The 14,830-nt window shown below is 37.6% G+C and overlaps 2 protein-coding genes across 2 annotated transcripts in view; one reads left to right on the top strand and one right to left on the bottom strand.

Moving 5' to 3' along the window:
• The window catches only part of LOC127977665 (Wilms tumor protein 1-interacting protein homolog), a 28,952-nt gene extending 23,113 nt beyond the window's left edge, over positions 1–5,839 (bottom strand). The window contains exon 1 of the mRNA XM_052582649.1: positions 4,167–5,839. Coding sequence (XP_052438609.1) covers positions 4,167–5,400 — 1,234 coding nt within the window. The 5' untranslated portion in view covers positions 5,401–5,839. The remainder of the gene's footprint in view (positions 1–4,166) is intronic.
• Positions 5,840–8,901: 3,062 nt separating this feature from the next.
• Positions 8,902–14,830, top strand: part of LOC127977641 (E3 ubiquitin-protein ligase NEDD4-like) — a 29,206-nt gene continuing 23,277 nt past the window's right edge. Inside the window, exons 1-5 of the mRNA XM_052582627.1 lie at positions 8,902–9,172; positions 9,949–10,022; positions 11,066–11,144; positions 11,230–11,268; positions 13,446–13,499. Of these exons, the coding sequence (XP_052438587.1) occupies positions 9,122–9,172; positions 9,949–10,022; positions 11,066–11,144; positions 11,230–11,268; positions 13,446–13,499 (297 nt within the window). The 5' untranslated portion in view covers positions 8,902–9,121. The remainder of the gene's footprint in view (positions 9,173–9,948; positions 10,023–11,065; positions 11,145–11,229; positions 11,269–13,445; positions 13,500–14,830) is intronic.

Here is a 14,830-nt window from a genome sequence, read left to right as displayed (position 1 = left end):
TAAGTGTAATGTTTCGTGTGCACAAGACGCTGCAAATGATGCAAGATGTGAGTGCATCAGTCAAAACACGTCTATCAAGTACATTAACATAAAAAAAGTGGATAAGCAGTGCAGTGGAATGAAAAAAAAAACCTGTAATAAATACTCCTGTATGTTTGATATTTCATGTTTACGTGATGCTGACAGGCAGAAAGATGCTTTAACTGTTAAATATCTTTAGTGACTTATTTTATACATGTTGTCGTTGTTTATTACTTTTTCCTCATTGATGTTTGTTTTTCAAACATGCTATTTCATATTCTATGTACTGTACAGATTTGATGTTTGTTTTTTTATGTTGAAACTGACGTAATTTCTGATTATGTTAAGCACTTTGAACGGCATTTTAATGTTGATAGTTGCTATATAAAGTTTATTATTATTATTATTAATAGCTAAATACTGGTGTTAGTCATTTTGTGTTTTATTTGCCTAAACTTTTGACCTCTAAAACTGAATCTCTACATTTTGGCTAAGAAATATTCAGCATTTTTCTTAATTTACAATATTTCTGATTATATAGGATTTTGTGAGTTTGTGCAAACTTTATATGTTATTATCTTACGCATCTTTTCTGCATTTGTTTTATATTTCTATAATGTTAATCACTTCAGGTCAACGTTCTTTAACCAGATAGTTTTGCTAATTTTTGAATCAAGAAAATGTTACATACATCACATGTTTTTAAGTTGACTAGTTAGGCCTAAACATAAAAAAGAACCCAAATTGATGATTTAATTCACTTTTTTGCACCAAATCAAAATGATGCATCGCTAGACTTTTGGCCAAAAAAACAGAAACGACGGCGAGCAAAGTCTCATTCTGTGTTTATTTTAAACCAGATCCTGAATCCCGAGTGTCTGTGTGGATGCACGAAAGGTCAGAGGTCAGCTGATTCAGCACTAAAGCAGGCAAATAACACAGCTCTTCAGAGCGATAAAAGAAAGGTGTTCGATTCTGCCCTAACTCTGAGAAACCCAAATGTAAGCAAAGCTACTTTTGGACGTTTCTGTGTCCTGTGCGTGTTTGTGTGCACATGTGCGGCCTGAGATGATTGTTATTCTAAGCAGGTGATCAGTGTTGACCCCCAGCAGCTGCGTCTGGCTGCAGAGACAAACGCTGCGTGCCAAGAGTCTGGTGCTGAAGCGCCACCCCACCGACAGCCTAATCGCTCACCAGAATCAACGCAAATTCAAACAGTCCTGCATTATTTGTGATTACATTTAAATGCAAAGCCAAAAAAAATGCAATCTTTTAAAATAAAACAATTAAGACCCAAAATTCAGAACCAATCAAGCTTATTCTGTCGGGCTGAAAAATTTAAGTGAGCACTCTGAAGGGTGCATGGTAATGAAGTGCACATTCAGTTAAACATACAGAAGGTTATTCATGTTTTTTTTTAAAGATGACTAAAAAACAATTAAACTTGTGTCGTCACAGATACTCAAGTCACCCCAAATTAATGTTTTGCTTTAATTTACCATATATTTTTGGCTGTGAAACACAGAATGCAATGCTTGCCAGTGTTGTTTTACATAAGAAAAACATGCAATGGGCATTTGAGCTCGAAAAAGTAGTATAAAACTAGTCCAACTGTGCATTATAATCAAAATTGATTTCTTCTTTAGTGGCTCTCAAATATCACAAAGCATGTTTGATATGGTGCATGGAGGCGTTTGGTAGGTTTAATGTCATTAATTAATTAATTCTCACATGCCACGAGAATGCAGCTGAGATTAGGAGTTTAAATTAGGAGTTAAACATAGAGCAAAGTCATATATTTCTGATCCTTTTTATTGTGAATGCAGGGGACAGATTTTTCATTTTTAGTTGAACGAACCCTTTAAAAGCACAGAAAGACAAATCACGAATACCCTGCAAGATTGATTTTTGAGATTTGAGAAGGTTTGTAATTGTGCAGGGTTCGGCATCCAGTAAAAAAACATCTCCTGCTCCTCAGAGGCGAAAACACACTCATACCTCCATCTCTAGACTTTCTGCAACTAAACCAGTGCAAATGTGTTTACAGGCAGCAGCAGAAACAAATCCCAGTTGCATGAAGACACAAACAACGAGACAAAAGAGACAGACCTAAAGCTTGTGTTACTTGAAAAGATTAATACTGTGCTGTTCACTAAGCAAGCGTCACAGTTACTATTACTCATACCAAGGCTTAATGATCTGAACAAACCCCACACGGAGGATTCCTCAAAAAAACATGTAGGTAAAATTCTGCTAACTCAAGTCAAATGGGAGTTTTAAAAGGATAGTTCACTCAAAAATGAAGACTTTCAAAGCTGAATGATTTTCTTTACTGTACTCGACACAAAAAAAGATATTCTGAAGAATGTTGAAAAACAAAACTGTTGACGGTAGCCATTGACTTCCATAGTATTTTTTTTTCTCATACTATGAAAGTCAATGGCTACCGGCAACTGTTTAGTTTCCATTCCACTGTTTCCATTCTTCAAAACATTTACTTTGTGTTGAACAGCCGAAATAAACTCATTCAGCTTTGGAATGACATGAGGGTGAGTAAGTAATGACTTTAAGGTTTAAAGAGATTTTAAGACATTTGATCTTCTCCGCTGTTGTATTTCTCCTCCACTAAACCAACACCAGTCCAGCCAAATCACAAAATTCGGACTTCCCTAAGAAAAAAAACACAGGCTCGCATGCCTCTAAAGAACATTTCTGTTGACGTCCGAGCCTTGGAAAGACACTGGCAGGAAGTGGCGTTCAAACCGGGAGACAAAGTATGTACTCTCTGAAGACTTGCCTTTTTCCGTCCAGGTCCGGGCCAAAAACAAGCCTCTAAGAGCCCTGTTTGTCTGTCTGCTCTCCGACTACAATGTCCTTTTTGGGCTGTGCCAGTTTGGATGCCAGCAGCCTTAATTGTGATTGGTCTACCGCTGCGGCCCCGGGGTGACCAGAACCAATCAGCTGGTTACGAAGCAAAACGAGCCAGTTACCACAAGCCAAAGTTTGTGGTCGTTGGCACCAAGCTGCATACTTAAACCCTGTGAGTTGGGTGCAAACCTTGTGTTTTATCAAAACAACACACTCAACAAACAAACAAACACAAACAGACTCATTCCAACAAAATCCACCCATATTTAGGAATAAATTATTAGGTTTTAAGGGTGATGAATGGGTTAAATCTATATTTATTGGACAGTAATGTTGATCCGGGATAATCAAAAGATGTTGATTAGCTATTACCTTCTGTGTCCGTTGTTAAGTCATTCTCCTATGGAACTTAATTTGGGAGAAATACCCATAAAAGCAAATCATCAACTCCCAACAGCCATTAACCCTCCTTGTTAAGAATTAAAACTGCATGATGTGAAGAATGAAATGACATTGACTGTAGTCTATAGGACGTTGCAGCATGACTTGTGAGATGATCCAGATTTTGGGAATTTGACGTCTGTTGCATGATGCCTTCAGGCGAAAAAGTCTGGATGAATGATGATTTAACCAGCTCAAAGATAAATAATGATAATGTGATTAAAGCAGTGCTCAAAGTATAAACCCTCTTGTCTGGAAAAGACACTGAATCATTGACAAAACATGATTTACACCTGTTTTCCCACACCCTAATGATACTTTAATAAGTTCAGCACAAAGGCTGCTCTGTGCTGCTGGCTCCAGTAAATGGGGTTTGAGAAGTGCTGTCAAGTAATTAACCGTTATTAATCACATCTAAAATAAATAAAATTGTGTTTACATAATATATGTATGTGCTGTATATATATATATATATATATATAAACACATGCATGAATGCATTTAATTAAAAAAATGTTTATATATTACATTTTTGTATAATATAAATGATATGAATATTAATATATATATGCAAATATTTTCTAAATATATACTGTATGTGTGTATATACTATAAACAAAATCTTTTTGGATGAGATTAACTGCGATTAATCGTTTGACAGGACTAGGTTTGAGCGTGTCCACCAAACCATTCTGGAAATGTTTATACAAAACCAAGTTCTATGTCTATGCAAAAGGCACAAAGGAAAAATGAAAGGGTATGTTCTTATCTGTCCAGAACTGTAATATGCACTAAACTAATTAGAAGTAAATTAAGATCCTGCATTATCTACTCACCAAAATATTCCTTTTTCATGTGCATCTCGAGCTCCTTCTCCAGCTCCAGGGTGAGGGCCTCCAGGCGCCGCTCCGCCGGACTGGGGCCGCTGTCCCGGGATGGAGTGACCTGGTAAGGCAGCTTTAAGTGCTGTCCCCCGGTGCACATCTTCCCGTAGCTGAACGCGATGTTGACGTCTGAATTCTGCTGCTGAGGCTCGGGAAACGCTTGGAGGTGGACGCGGTTGTTGTGGAGGCCGTTTGGCTCCGTGAAGTCCTGCAGCAGCAGCGCGTCCTCCGGCAGACCGGGTCCCAGCATGGAGTGCTGGAGCTCGGGATACGCGCTCATAGAGCTCCGCGAACTCCTGGAGCTGTGGCTGGAGATGCTCGAGCGGGGACTGACCACGCAGTTCGCGGGTCGTGCTTCCTGACAGCAGATGCTGGACCGGGGGCTGGTCACGGGGACGCCGTGCACCCCGCCGCTCTCCGGCTCGTGGTTCCCCGCGGGTGAGTAGCTGGAGCGCGGGCTCGTGGTGCTCGATCTGGGGCTGATGTGCCGCTGGTCGTAGCCCATGCTGATGCCGCTGGTTCGGTTGCTGCTCGGTTTGCTCCCGCAGTCGTAGCTGTTGAGGCTGGTTCGGGGGCTGGAGTGTTTGCTGGTGTCGCTGGCCGTGCTGGCGTAACTCGACCGAGGGCTGATCACGCCGTTCCCCTCACAGTACTTCTCCTGTCCCGGTGACACCAGGCTGGACCGCGGGCTGCTGATGCTCGACCTCGGGCTGGTGTGTTTGCTCTGGTCTTGCGACGAGTGAGACGAAGCCAGACTGGAGCGTGGGCTCGAGGCCATGCATAAGCTGTTGCTCCTCACCTGCTTCCCGAGAACGAGCGCGTCGTAGGCGCATCCAGCGCTGTACCGGTGCGCCTGCACCTCCGCGTGCGTGTATCTCCGGAGACGCTCCGACGCGCCGCTGTAACACGGCAAGGCGACTTCAGATTTGGTGCAGTACGCGTCGGGATCGGGATAAACCGCGTCCCTTTGCGGAGAACAGAAATCCAGAGGCACTGAGGCTCGGTTCCCGTTGACGGAACGCACGGGTGCCGCGCAGTAGACTTTGTTCCCGGAGGAGCTGCCATTCATTCGTTTAGTTTTCGCTGTATCGGGGTTCGGTTCCCCGTACATCCCGTCTTGATAAACGTCAAATATGGAGAGGTTTTCCATCAGTTTGCTCGCCGGATCCTCGTCATATCCATCCATGTCGGGGGAGCGCGCGGAGCACTAACGTTAGTCAACTACAACACAAACAGCATTTTACGCGGAAAAACGCCGCCTCGGGCGAGCCATCGTTGCCTGTTCGCGATTACTTAGTCCTTCGCCGTCATTCCGTCACGATGCACGCTCCCCGCATGTCGTTTTGTGGCGATACGGTCGTCGTGACAAAGTTTCCACTCAAGAGAACGTTTGTCAATTTCAGTTTTTTTTTTTTTTTTTTTAAAGTTGAAAGGTCTTTACAGTCAATGGCGCGCTTCGCGGAGGAATTTTTCTCGTTTTGATTTTCCGTAAATGTTCATGCGAACTCCTTTCCAGCTATTTCAGCTCTCTCAAAATTCTCCGCATATGATTTAGCATCAACATGAGAGATGCTGAACGCGTAGACGGACAGTAATGCGTGTATCCAACGATTCATCCGGGACTCGTTTGTGTGAGAGGAATGCGCGGAGGGAGACGGGCTGCGCTGCGGCGCTCTGGAATGTGGTTAATGCCGGAGCGAAACAATGATAGAGAGAGAGCAACTCAGCAAGGGGGAGCAGAATCCTGAAAAAAAGTCCTTTGGAGAGTCTATGTGTGTCCACTTTCATCCTGCGGGACAGATTAAAGATTTAACCACATAGACAAGCCCACAGAAAATAATTAAAAAGTACACTGAACATCTCTAAAAAAAAAAAAAAACTTTAAAGCAATCCTTTATATGCATCTGAATTGTTTGTATTCTTAGGTGACTAAAATGAGTACTAAATAAATACTCTTGTTCAAGTCCATATACTGTTTGTAAAATCTACCTGTCTTGTGTTTCCCAGGTAACTTGTTCTCTAAAAAAGTATATATGTATATGGTGAGGTACACCTGAGGAATGGATGAACTTGAGAAATGTTTTGATATTTTGTCTATGCAATATAATTCATAACCTGCATTTCAATACATTCATACCATGTATTTTTATACATATCATATAATATTCACACACTCTAAACTGAAAATCTGGAATAGATATTCATGTACGGCTGAAAATAAAAATACATTTTCAAGATTTTGGATGTTTTAGGATAGCTCAAACAGTTTAACATGACACTAGCAATGCCAAGGTCATGGGTTAAATTCCAAGAAAGCATGAATTGATAAAATGTATGCAATGTATTAATTATAAAAATGCATTGATGTAATTTAAAGCAAAGGCATAATTAATAAGTGCACTGTTTCTATGTCACTAATGTAAGTAAATAAGTGACAATGGAGACTGTGTTGGACAATGATGATCTTGTTACTCTTTGTACAGACAGTCAGATTTTTCTGCCTCCACTGAAACTCAAGATGCTCTTCAGATCATCTCACATCATGCTGGAGAACACGATCATCAGGTTTTGTGAAATTCCTGTAATTTTTTCAAATTGCATTTTGCATTAATTTGTTACACTGATAATAAATTGTACTGAAGAAAAATAAAACATATTACATACAGCAAATACAGTCTTTCTGGTGACCATTTTTTTTCAACAGAAAAGACATAATTTTATTGTTTTGAAGAAGCATATGTTCACCCCGAACTCTCGAAGGAAGCATTTCACATCAGTATACATTCATATGAACATGTTTTAAAAATAAACAAACAGGTCAATATAAACCTCACTTAAAGCACAGAACTGAAATTAACAACCAGAAAGCAGGAAAGCACCACTGCTGCAAATGCAACCACCAAAACAACATCTAAAATTAGTTTCTTAACTGATGACTGGCTGCTCTTCTTCCCATGACCTCTGCCTCGAAACCATTGCACAACATCGTCCAGGTCATACAGTTTAGGCTCGTGTCCCAGCTCTTCTCGTGCATTACACATACTGAAATAGTGTGTGATGCCCATCTTGTGCAAAGTGTGGGGAATGAGACCCTCTACCAGATGACTTGATGTGAGAGACGGCAGGAGATGGACTTTTTCACTGGAGGAAGTGTTATTTTGGATTGTGGACAATAGTTTAAAGTTATAATATCTTAATGATGGATTTGTTTTTAGATTTTATCTGATGGACTGGAGTGCTGTGGATTACTTGTGGATTATTGAGACTCTCATTCTGACGGCACCCATTCACTGCAGAACATCCATTGCTGAGACACTGATGCAATGCTACATTTCTCCAAATCTGATGAAGAAACAAAAAAGCAGTATATAAGTAAACATGGCTTGACATAAAAAACGTAGAAATTTATAATGTTATTACATATTCATTATACCACTTAAAAGTTGAGAACCATGGTATGGGCTTTCAGCCCTGTTCCTTGAGGCCAAAATATGGATCAGATGAACTCATCAGTTTGTCATAAAGTACTGCAAGAGCCAAAAACGGTTGTGTCAGATAAGAAATCCTAAATATTTTTGAGAAAGTTAAGTAAAGTAGTTTTGAGGGTCTCCAGGAACAGAGTTGGGAACTACTGTTCTATAATATAGTATTATAGTGCCATCTAGTGGTTTGTGTAGATAATTAAAAAAAATCAAGATTGAGGATCTTTTGAGATCTTTTGACTTCCATTGTGTTAAAGAAGCAGGGAGAGTGGAATCAACAAAAAGTACACACACACACACACACACACACACACACATAATGCATGAACGAATACATATATATATATATACATATACACACACACAGAGAGAGAGAGAGAGAGAGAGAGACACAAACACACACACACATATATATATATATGTGTGTGTGTGTTTGTCTCTCTCTCTCTCTCTCTCTCTCTCTCTCTGTGTGTGTGTATATGTATATATATATATATATATATATATATATATATATATGTATTCGTTCATGCATTATGTGTGTGTGTGTGTCTCTCTCTCTCTCTCTCTCTCTTTGTGTGTGTGTGTGTGTGTCTCTCTCTCTCTCTCTGTGTGTGTGTGTGTGTATCTAATACTATCTCGCTCTATTCTTTTTCTATTCTATCAGTTTTCTTTTTATTTATTATATTATTTAAAAGCCCTTGCTATGTGTAATGTGTTAACCTAACTGAGACTTGTTATAGCACTTATATAGCATTGCTCTTTTTGTTGTTTTTGATTGCTTCCACTGTCCTCATTTGTAAGTCGCTTTGTATAAAAGCGTCTGCTAAATGAATAAATGTAAATGTAAATGTAAATGAGTCGACTTCTCTAATAATAGGAAACGTGTGAATGGGCGGGATTACATAATAATACAATTTCATTGGATAAGAGTGAGCTATGCCTCGCCGTTATTGGCTGAAACGGAACTCTGTCCGATGTCCATTAGTAAAGCACATTTTCAGTATATCAAATACAATTAATTCTATTCTATTCTATTCTATTCTATTCTATTCTATTCTATTCTATTCTATTCTATTCTATTCTATTCTATCCATGCTGTTAATATTTAAGTCAGCAAAAGAGACGTTCAGCACGGTTCAGCACTGTTGTTAGAGCGTCAGCAGACAAGGGGCGTGGTCGAGAGCGTAGTGGGCGTGATCGACGTCACGGGGGCGTGTCGAGGCGGGTACGCGCGCGCCGAGAGTATGTCCAACGGCGTAGTTTCTACTATGTATTTGACAGGCTCACGTTAACGCCTCTCCGCGCGTCTCATATCCCGGGGAAACAATTTCCGTTAGACCGTGATCTACTCTTTGACAGTTTGGATCTATTTGTGTCATCCGGTCGTTCGTTTCGACGCAGTTTGGCATCCTGGCACGAAACATGAACATGGCCGCGCTTCTCCCGGAGGTTCGAGGACTTCAGACGGATGAGGTAATTATTTCAGCTGTCATATCAGTCATAAATTCTGCTATATTGCATAAACAGCAGTTGGGTGGGAGTCTACAGCTCTTGTGTGATATAATTTGTCTCTGGTGATACTGTCTCGGTGGGTTATTGTAGGATGGTCTGCCCCACTTTATGTTATGATAACTGTACGTTAATTTTGTTATTTTGTCTCTAATTGTGGCACATAACTGACCCACCACCGTATTTTCTTGCGATTGAAAAAACATTTATTTAAAAAAAAAAAAATCCGATAAAATCAATTTATTTAATTCTCATTATTTTCTTGTGACTCAAATGAAGTATTGCGCAACATCTACTGTATCCAAGTAACTGTATCTCGCGAGGGCTTACGTGACGTCACACCGCATGACATCACACGTTCATTACATGTGTTTTTGATCACACGCGTAGGCATATATTATTTATTTATATTTCTTGTTTGTAGCTCTTTCTTGAGTGTTGCTATCATATTTGACACTCTTTTTTTTATAGATATAATCAATAAACATGTCTTGAAGACATCTGGTTATGTTTGTTACCATCTATATGGTCACTTAAAAGCACACTAAATAAACTCCTAAACAGATTAATTTAATTGGTCAAAATGTGTATTAATGCGGGATGATGTAATCAATATTTTGGTCTGTTTTCTTGAAAGCAGTAGTATGCCAATGAAAATAGAGCAGAATTATCGATTACATTATCCTTGATGTTTATTTCTTGTGTATGTGGCTTACTGAATATTTTTGCTTTCTTTTCAGGATGAATCCAGAATCTTAAGGTTGAAAGTCATTGCTGGAATTGGGTTGGCCAAGAAAGACATTTTGGGTGCCAGGTCAGCATATCAGATATTATACAATGAAAAGGACACTATCACATAAATGATGACCAATATAATGCGGATTAATCGTCCAAAACTGTCGGCATTTGACGGTAAAGCTGACTGGTCCTTAATATACAAACTGGCTTTTCAAAACATAAATATTATTAATACTTAGCAATCTTGTGCATTATATAATATGTAAATCAGCATTAAATTGCATTTTAAATATCAGCCGTTGAAAAGCCCATATCAGTTGACGACTAATTATAATCAATAATAATGTGTTTTCTTTAAAAGCTCAGCTCACTTCTTGTATAGTACACAGGGTTTTTTTCTATTGACATCATGCAACTCTCACTCATTGTCACATTTTGGGTGGATCAGTATAAAGTCAGGTAATTAATTGGATTTCAGTCGTCATGATGTTTATAACTTCTCCGTTTTAGCTGAATCTTCTTTGAAGAATAACTACAAGGGACGAATGCCACTAATAAAGTCAGCATGAATTGCATAAATTGTTTACTATCTTAAAATGCAATTTCTGGTGTTATTATGCATGTTTGTTCAGCAAATGCTATGGAAAGGCCACTTTCATCATCAGTCTGTTCTAGGTGGGGAAAATCATGTCCCACATTAAAAAAAAATTTTTTCTCGTTTAGTATCCTGTTTCACATTACAGAACTAAAATGTGTGTTTTTTTTATAAATTGATTCAGCTTAACAGTCATTTAGTAGATCTAGGTTTGCTTTGGTTTGTAATTGCATTGCAGTTTTTTGCCAAAGGTATTTACAAGCAGCCACATGCTTATAATTCATATTATGCATTGCTTGCATTGAACTTTAGGTTGATAGAAATGTCCTGGTTGACTTTAGTCAGGGAGGTACAGTAGATGGCAGTGTTAGCAGATGTCCCGGGCGTCCTTGAGGATACAGATAGATCGGCAGAGCTCACTTTGACCTAAATAACACAGCTCTAAGTATGCAATCGATATCTGTGCTGAACGATGTCATCTCTTTTTCCTTTAAAAAATTAGTTTGTTTTCCTTTCATCCACAGTGATCCGTACACGAGAATCTCTCTCTATGACCCCGTCAATGGAGAAATCACCAGTCTGCAGACTAAAACAATTAAAAAGGTGTGTTTATAAACTCTATACTACACCATTCATCATTTTGTCAGGAGATTTTAAACATTTCTTTATGTTTCTGTCTTTCTTTTAGACCTTGGATCCGAAGTGGAATGAGGAATTCTTCTTCAGAGTAAGTGAATGGGTGTTTACAGAGATCATGTTTTTGTTACCTGTCAAAAAAAAAAGTCACCCCAAAAAGAAAGGAGAAAAAAAAAAAATATATATATATAATCCGTAGCCCAGGACAGAATTTCCCTAACTGGGGTATGTAAGTGCTAATGATTAATTAAATCGCACAAATGAAACATTAAAATAAATATATTTAAAAATAAATAAATAAATAAATGTAAAAAAAAAAAAAAATGGAAAAAGATTGTTAACATTAAAACATGAACATGCAGTCTATTGTTAAATTATTGAAATATTAAATACAATTTCAGGGAGATTTAAAGTAAATATTTTTGTAGTGAAAAATCCCTTTCAATACTGTAATGCAATAAATTCATTTAAATACATAGTCGTTTTTAATTACAAAACAAATGTCTACCAAAAAAAAGCTTAAATATCATAATAATAATTCAGCGATTTTAATGAGCCTTAGCATAAGCTTTGTTTTTATAGTAAAAATTATTTATTACAATTATATAATATATTTTATATATTTTTTATTTATATATAAAAATGTTTTATATTTATATTAATATATTTGTATTTTTTTATATATTATATTTTTATATATTTTTTAATATATTTTATTTTTATATATTTTTATATTTCACATATTTTTATATTTTTTCCCTTTTTTTAGTTTTCGTTATCCAGACACACACACATACACACACACGTGCCATCTTTAGTTTGTTTCAAACTTACTGAACTCTGTTCATCATCATCACATTTAGATGGTGATTCCAGTAATGTGTTCTCGTGAACTAATATTAAACAGATGCAGTCATTGTGTTTGGTAATAATAGAAAACGTTATACAATACGGGCTGCTCATATTGCAGCACTGGAAGCCTGTTTAAAAGTTCAAGGGTTTTTGTAAAACCATTTTTGCCTTTTATATTAATGGATTATAATGTGAACAGCCAAAAAAATAAATAAATAAAGACAACGAGTGATAAATGTGGTTTAATTCTTCAAAGTTCAGGGAAATGAATTACCTTCTGCGTATTTGTAGGGCTTCGTATTTGTATTGCATTTATGTAGTTTGCATATAAAATAGTGATGTTTCTAAGGGAGTTTTTCCAAGAGATGTTTATGGTGGATGCAACAGCCATGCAATGGATTTTTTACAGTTTGACATCATCACATTTGTTCAAATTAGGGCAGCATGTAAAGAGAGAGGTGCAGTCACATGTTCTGGGGTCAGAGGTCAGGGGTTGAGTTTCGGGGTGCATTTGAGATGCGGTGTGCCTCTTACATTCTGTCCGCTCTCCCTGCTGGCTTGTGACGAGCTGTTACTGACTCGGTGTGCGTTTCTCTTCTGTAGACGTCTGTAGTCATTTTCTCAGAAAGGACAGAGAGATGCATGTAAGGTTCTCTGGAAGCAGTGTTAAGATCATTTCAAGATGTTACGAAGGCTCATCAATGCTTTATATCAAGACTGAAAATGAGTTGTGCTCATATTAGGCGAGATTTGAGAGGATACAAAAGATAATTTTGAGTTTCATTGAGTCATTGATCAATGTCATCCTTACTTATTTGTTTTTTTTTTATTTTTTGAATGGTGATCTAGAAATAGGCAGAATCGGAAGAATCTGAACGTATTTATTTTACCTTTACTGTTCTTTGTTTATACATTTCTAAAGTCTTAATACATCATACCTGTATTTTGTTTCATAAAATATCAAAATCTTAAACCTTTGCTGTTTTCACGTGCACAGAATCCCTGATTTGTAATGTGATTTCATACTTTTGAACCATGCTGTATATATATATATATGTGTGTGTGTGTGTGTGTGTGTGTGTGTAAAATATCATGTTTTTCTATGCAAAAAATAAATAAATAAAAAGTCTATTGTACCTGATATTTTATATGAATCATAACCAGATCCAGGCAATTGCATAAAAGGTTCTGGCCTATTTGTGATACTGACCACTGGCACAAATACCAGGATGGCGACTTCATGAAATGCTAAATGATGCACTGTCTGAGTCACGGACCATTTACAAACCTAAAGTCAAGAGTTATGAATAGAGGATGAACAGACTGTCTGTCTTCATTCTCAACGAGACATCATTTATTTTAAATATGTGACAGTGAATTCACTGTATAGTCTTTGTCTTTTGTTTTCTCCCACAGGTGCATCCTAGAAAACATCGTCTGCTGCTGGAGGTGTTTGATGAAAATCGTTTGGTATGTACATGAATGCATATTTTTAACTGAGATGTTAGATTTTTTTTAAAGCTTATGCTCACAAAGGATGTATTTTTGTTTTGTTTTTTGGGTGCAGTAAAAACAGTAATATTTTAAAACATTACTATCATTTCAAACTGTTTCCTACTACAATACATTGTAAATATAATTTATTCCTGTGATCAAAGCTGAATTGTCAGCATCATTACTCCAGTCTTGTGTCACATGGTCTTCAGAAATAATTCTTATATGCTGCTCAAGAAACACTTTTTATTGCCAACTCATAAATTATTTGTGCGGTCTGCTACTGAAATTGCAAAATTGGTGTAATGTATAATATCCACACCATTAGTGTCACCAAACGGCATTTTAATCTGCTTCTTTGTGTGTTGGTTGATGTAGATACAGTGGCTTAACCAGTAGAATTATTTTTAGACGGGACTGCTTGTATAGCTTTATAATGGAAGATGTGTTCAATGGTAATGAAACCTTATACAGTTCAGCAGTATCAAATATATGTGGCTTGTTAGTGTTGGGTTCAGGTTTGTAAAAACATCAGCTACCTGAGCGTCAGTGTGTAATGAATGAACAAGGATGCCTTTTTGCAGGTAGCCACCATAAAACTCAGGTCTGGGAACTGAAGTGTACCTTTGGGTGCTGTTAAACGTGAAAAGTAACTGCTTTAAAACACATAAAAGTCAATGAGGCGTGTCTGTGTTGGGGAGTTCTCTCCGTCACACGCTGACGGCGTCCTCCCTGAATAACGAGGAAGGTTAAACAAATGCATGCATAAAAGACCCAGTGTTCATGTAAGAACAGTAACTCCTGATAAGATAATAAATCACAGTTGCCTTCCTGCATTTGACAGATAGCTTAACCCGGTTACTGGATGGCAGAAAAACTGGCATGTCATTGCTTGAATGTGTTTTCTGGCATGAGCCAAGCATGCATGCTATTTCTATCTCCCGGGGAATGTGGTTGCTTACAGAAAAGGATGACAAATCACTTTAGATCTCTTTTTGTGCAAAACATTTCTAGGCTTCATTTTAATTTGACATGCAGTTATCCCATTTTTTGTTTTAGAATTTTTAAATCTTAAAACTTTGTTCATTTCCAAGTGCACAAAGTGCAAAAATCCTTAATTCAGTCTCACTTTAAATTATTTAAAATGCATGAAATTAGCCCTAGTCTTAATTGTAGAATTCCAGAGTCCTACAACTTTATTTCCAAGTGCAAAAAATCCCTGATTTAGTCTCACATTGTAATTTAAATTGCATTAAATTACCCCTAATCTGTATTGTAAAATACACAAAAAAAATTCCAAGTTCCAA

This window comes from Carassius gibelio, chromosome B18 (genome assembly GCF_023724105.1).
Source record: "Carassius gibelio isolate Cgi1373 ecotype wild population from Czech Republic chromosome B18, carGib1.2-hapl.c, whole genome shotgun sequence".
In the NCBI taxonomy this organism is placed as follows: domain Eukaryota; kingdom Metazoa; phylum Chordata; class Actinopteri; order Cypriniformes; family Cyprinidae; genus Carassius; species Carassius gibelio.
The sequence above is the reverse complement of the archived record's forward strand: the minus strand, read 5'-3'. Positions and strand labels throughout refer to the sequence as shown.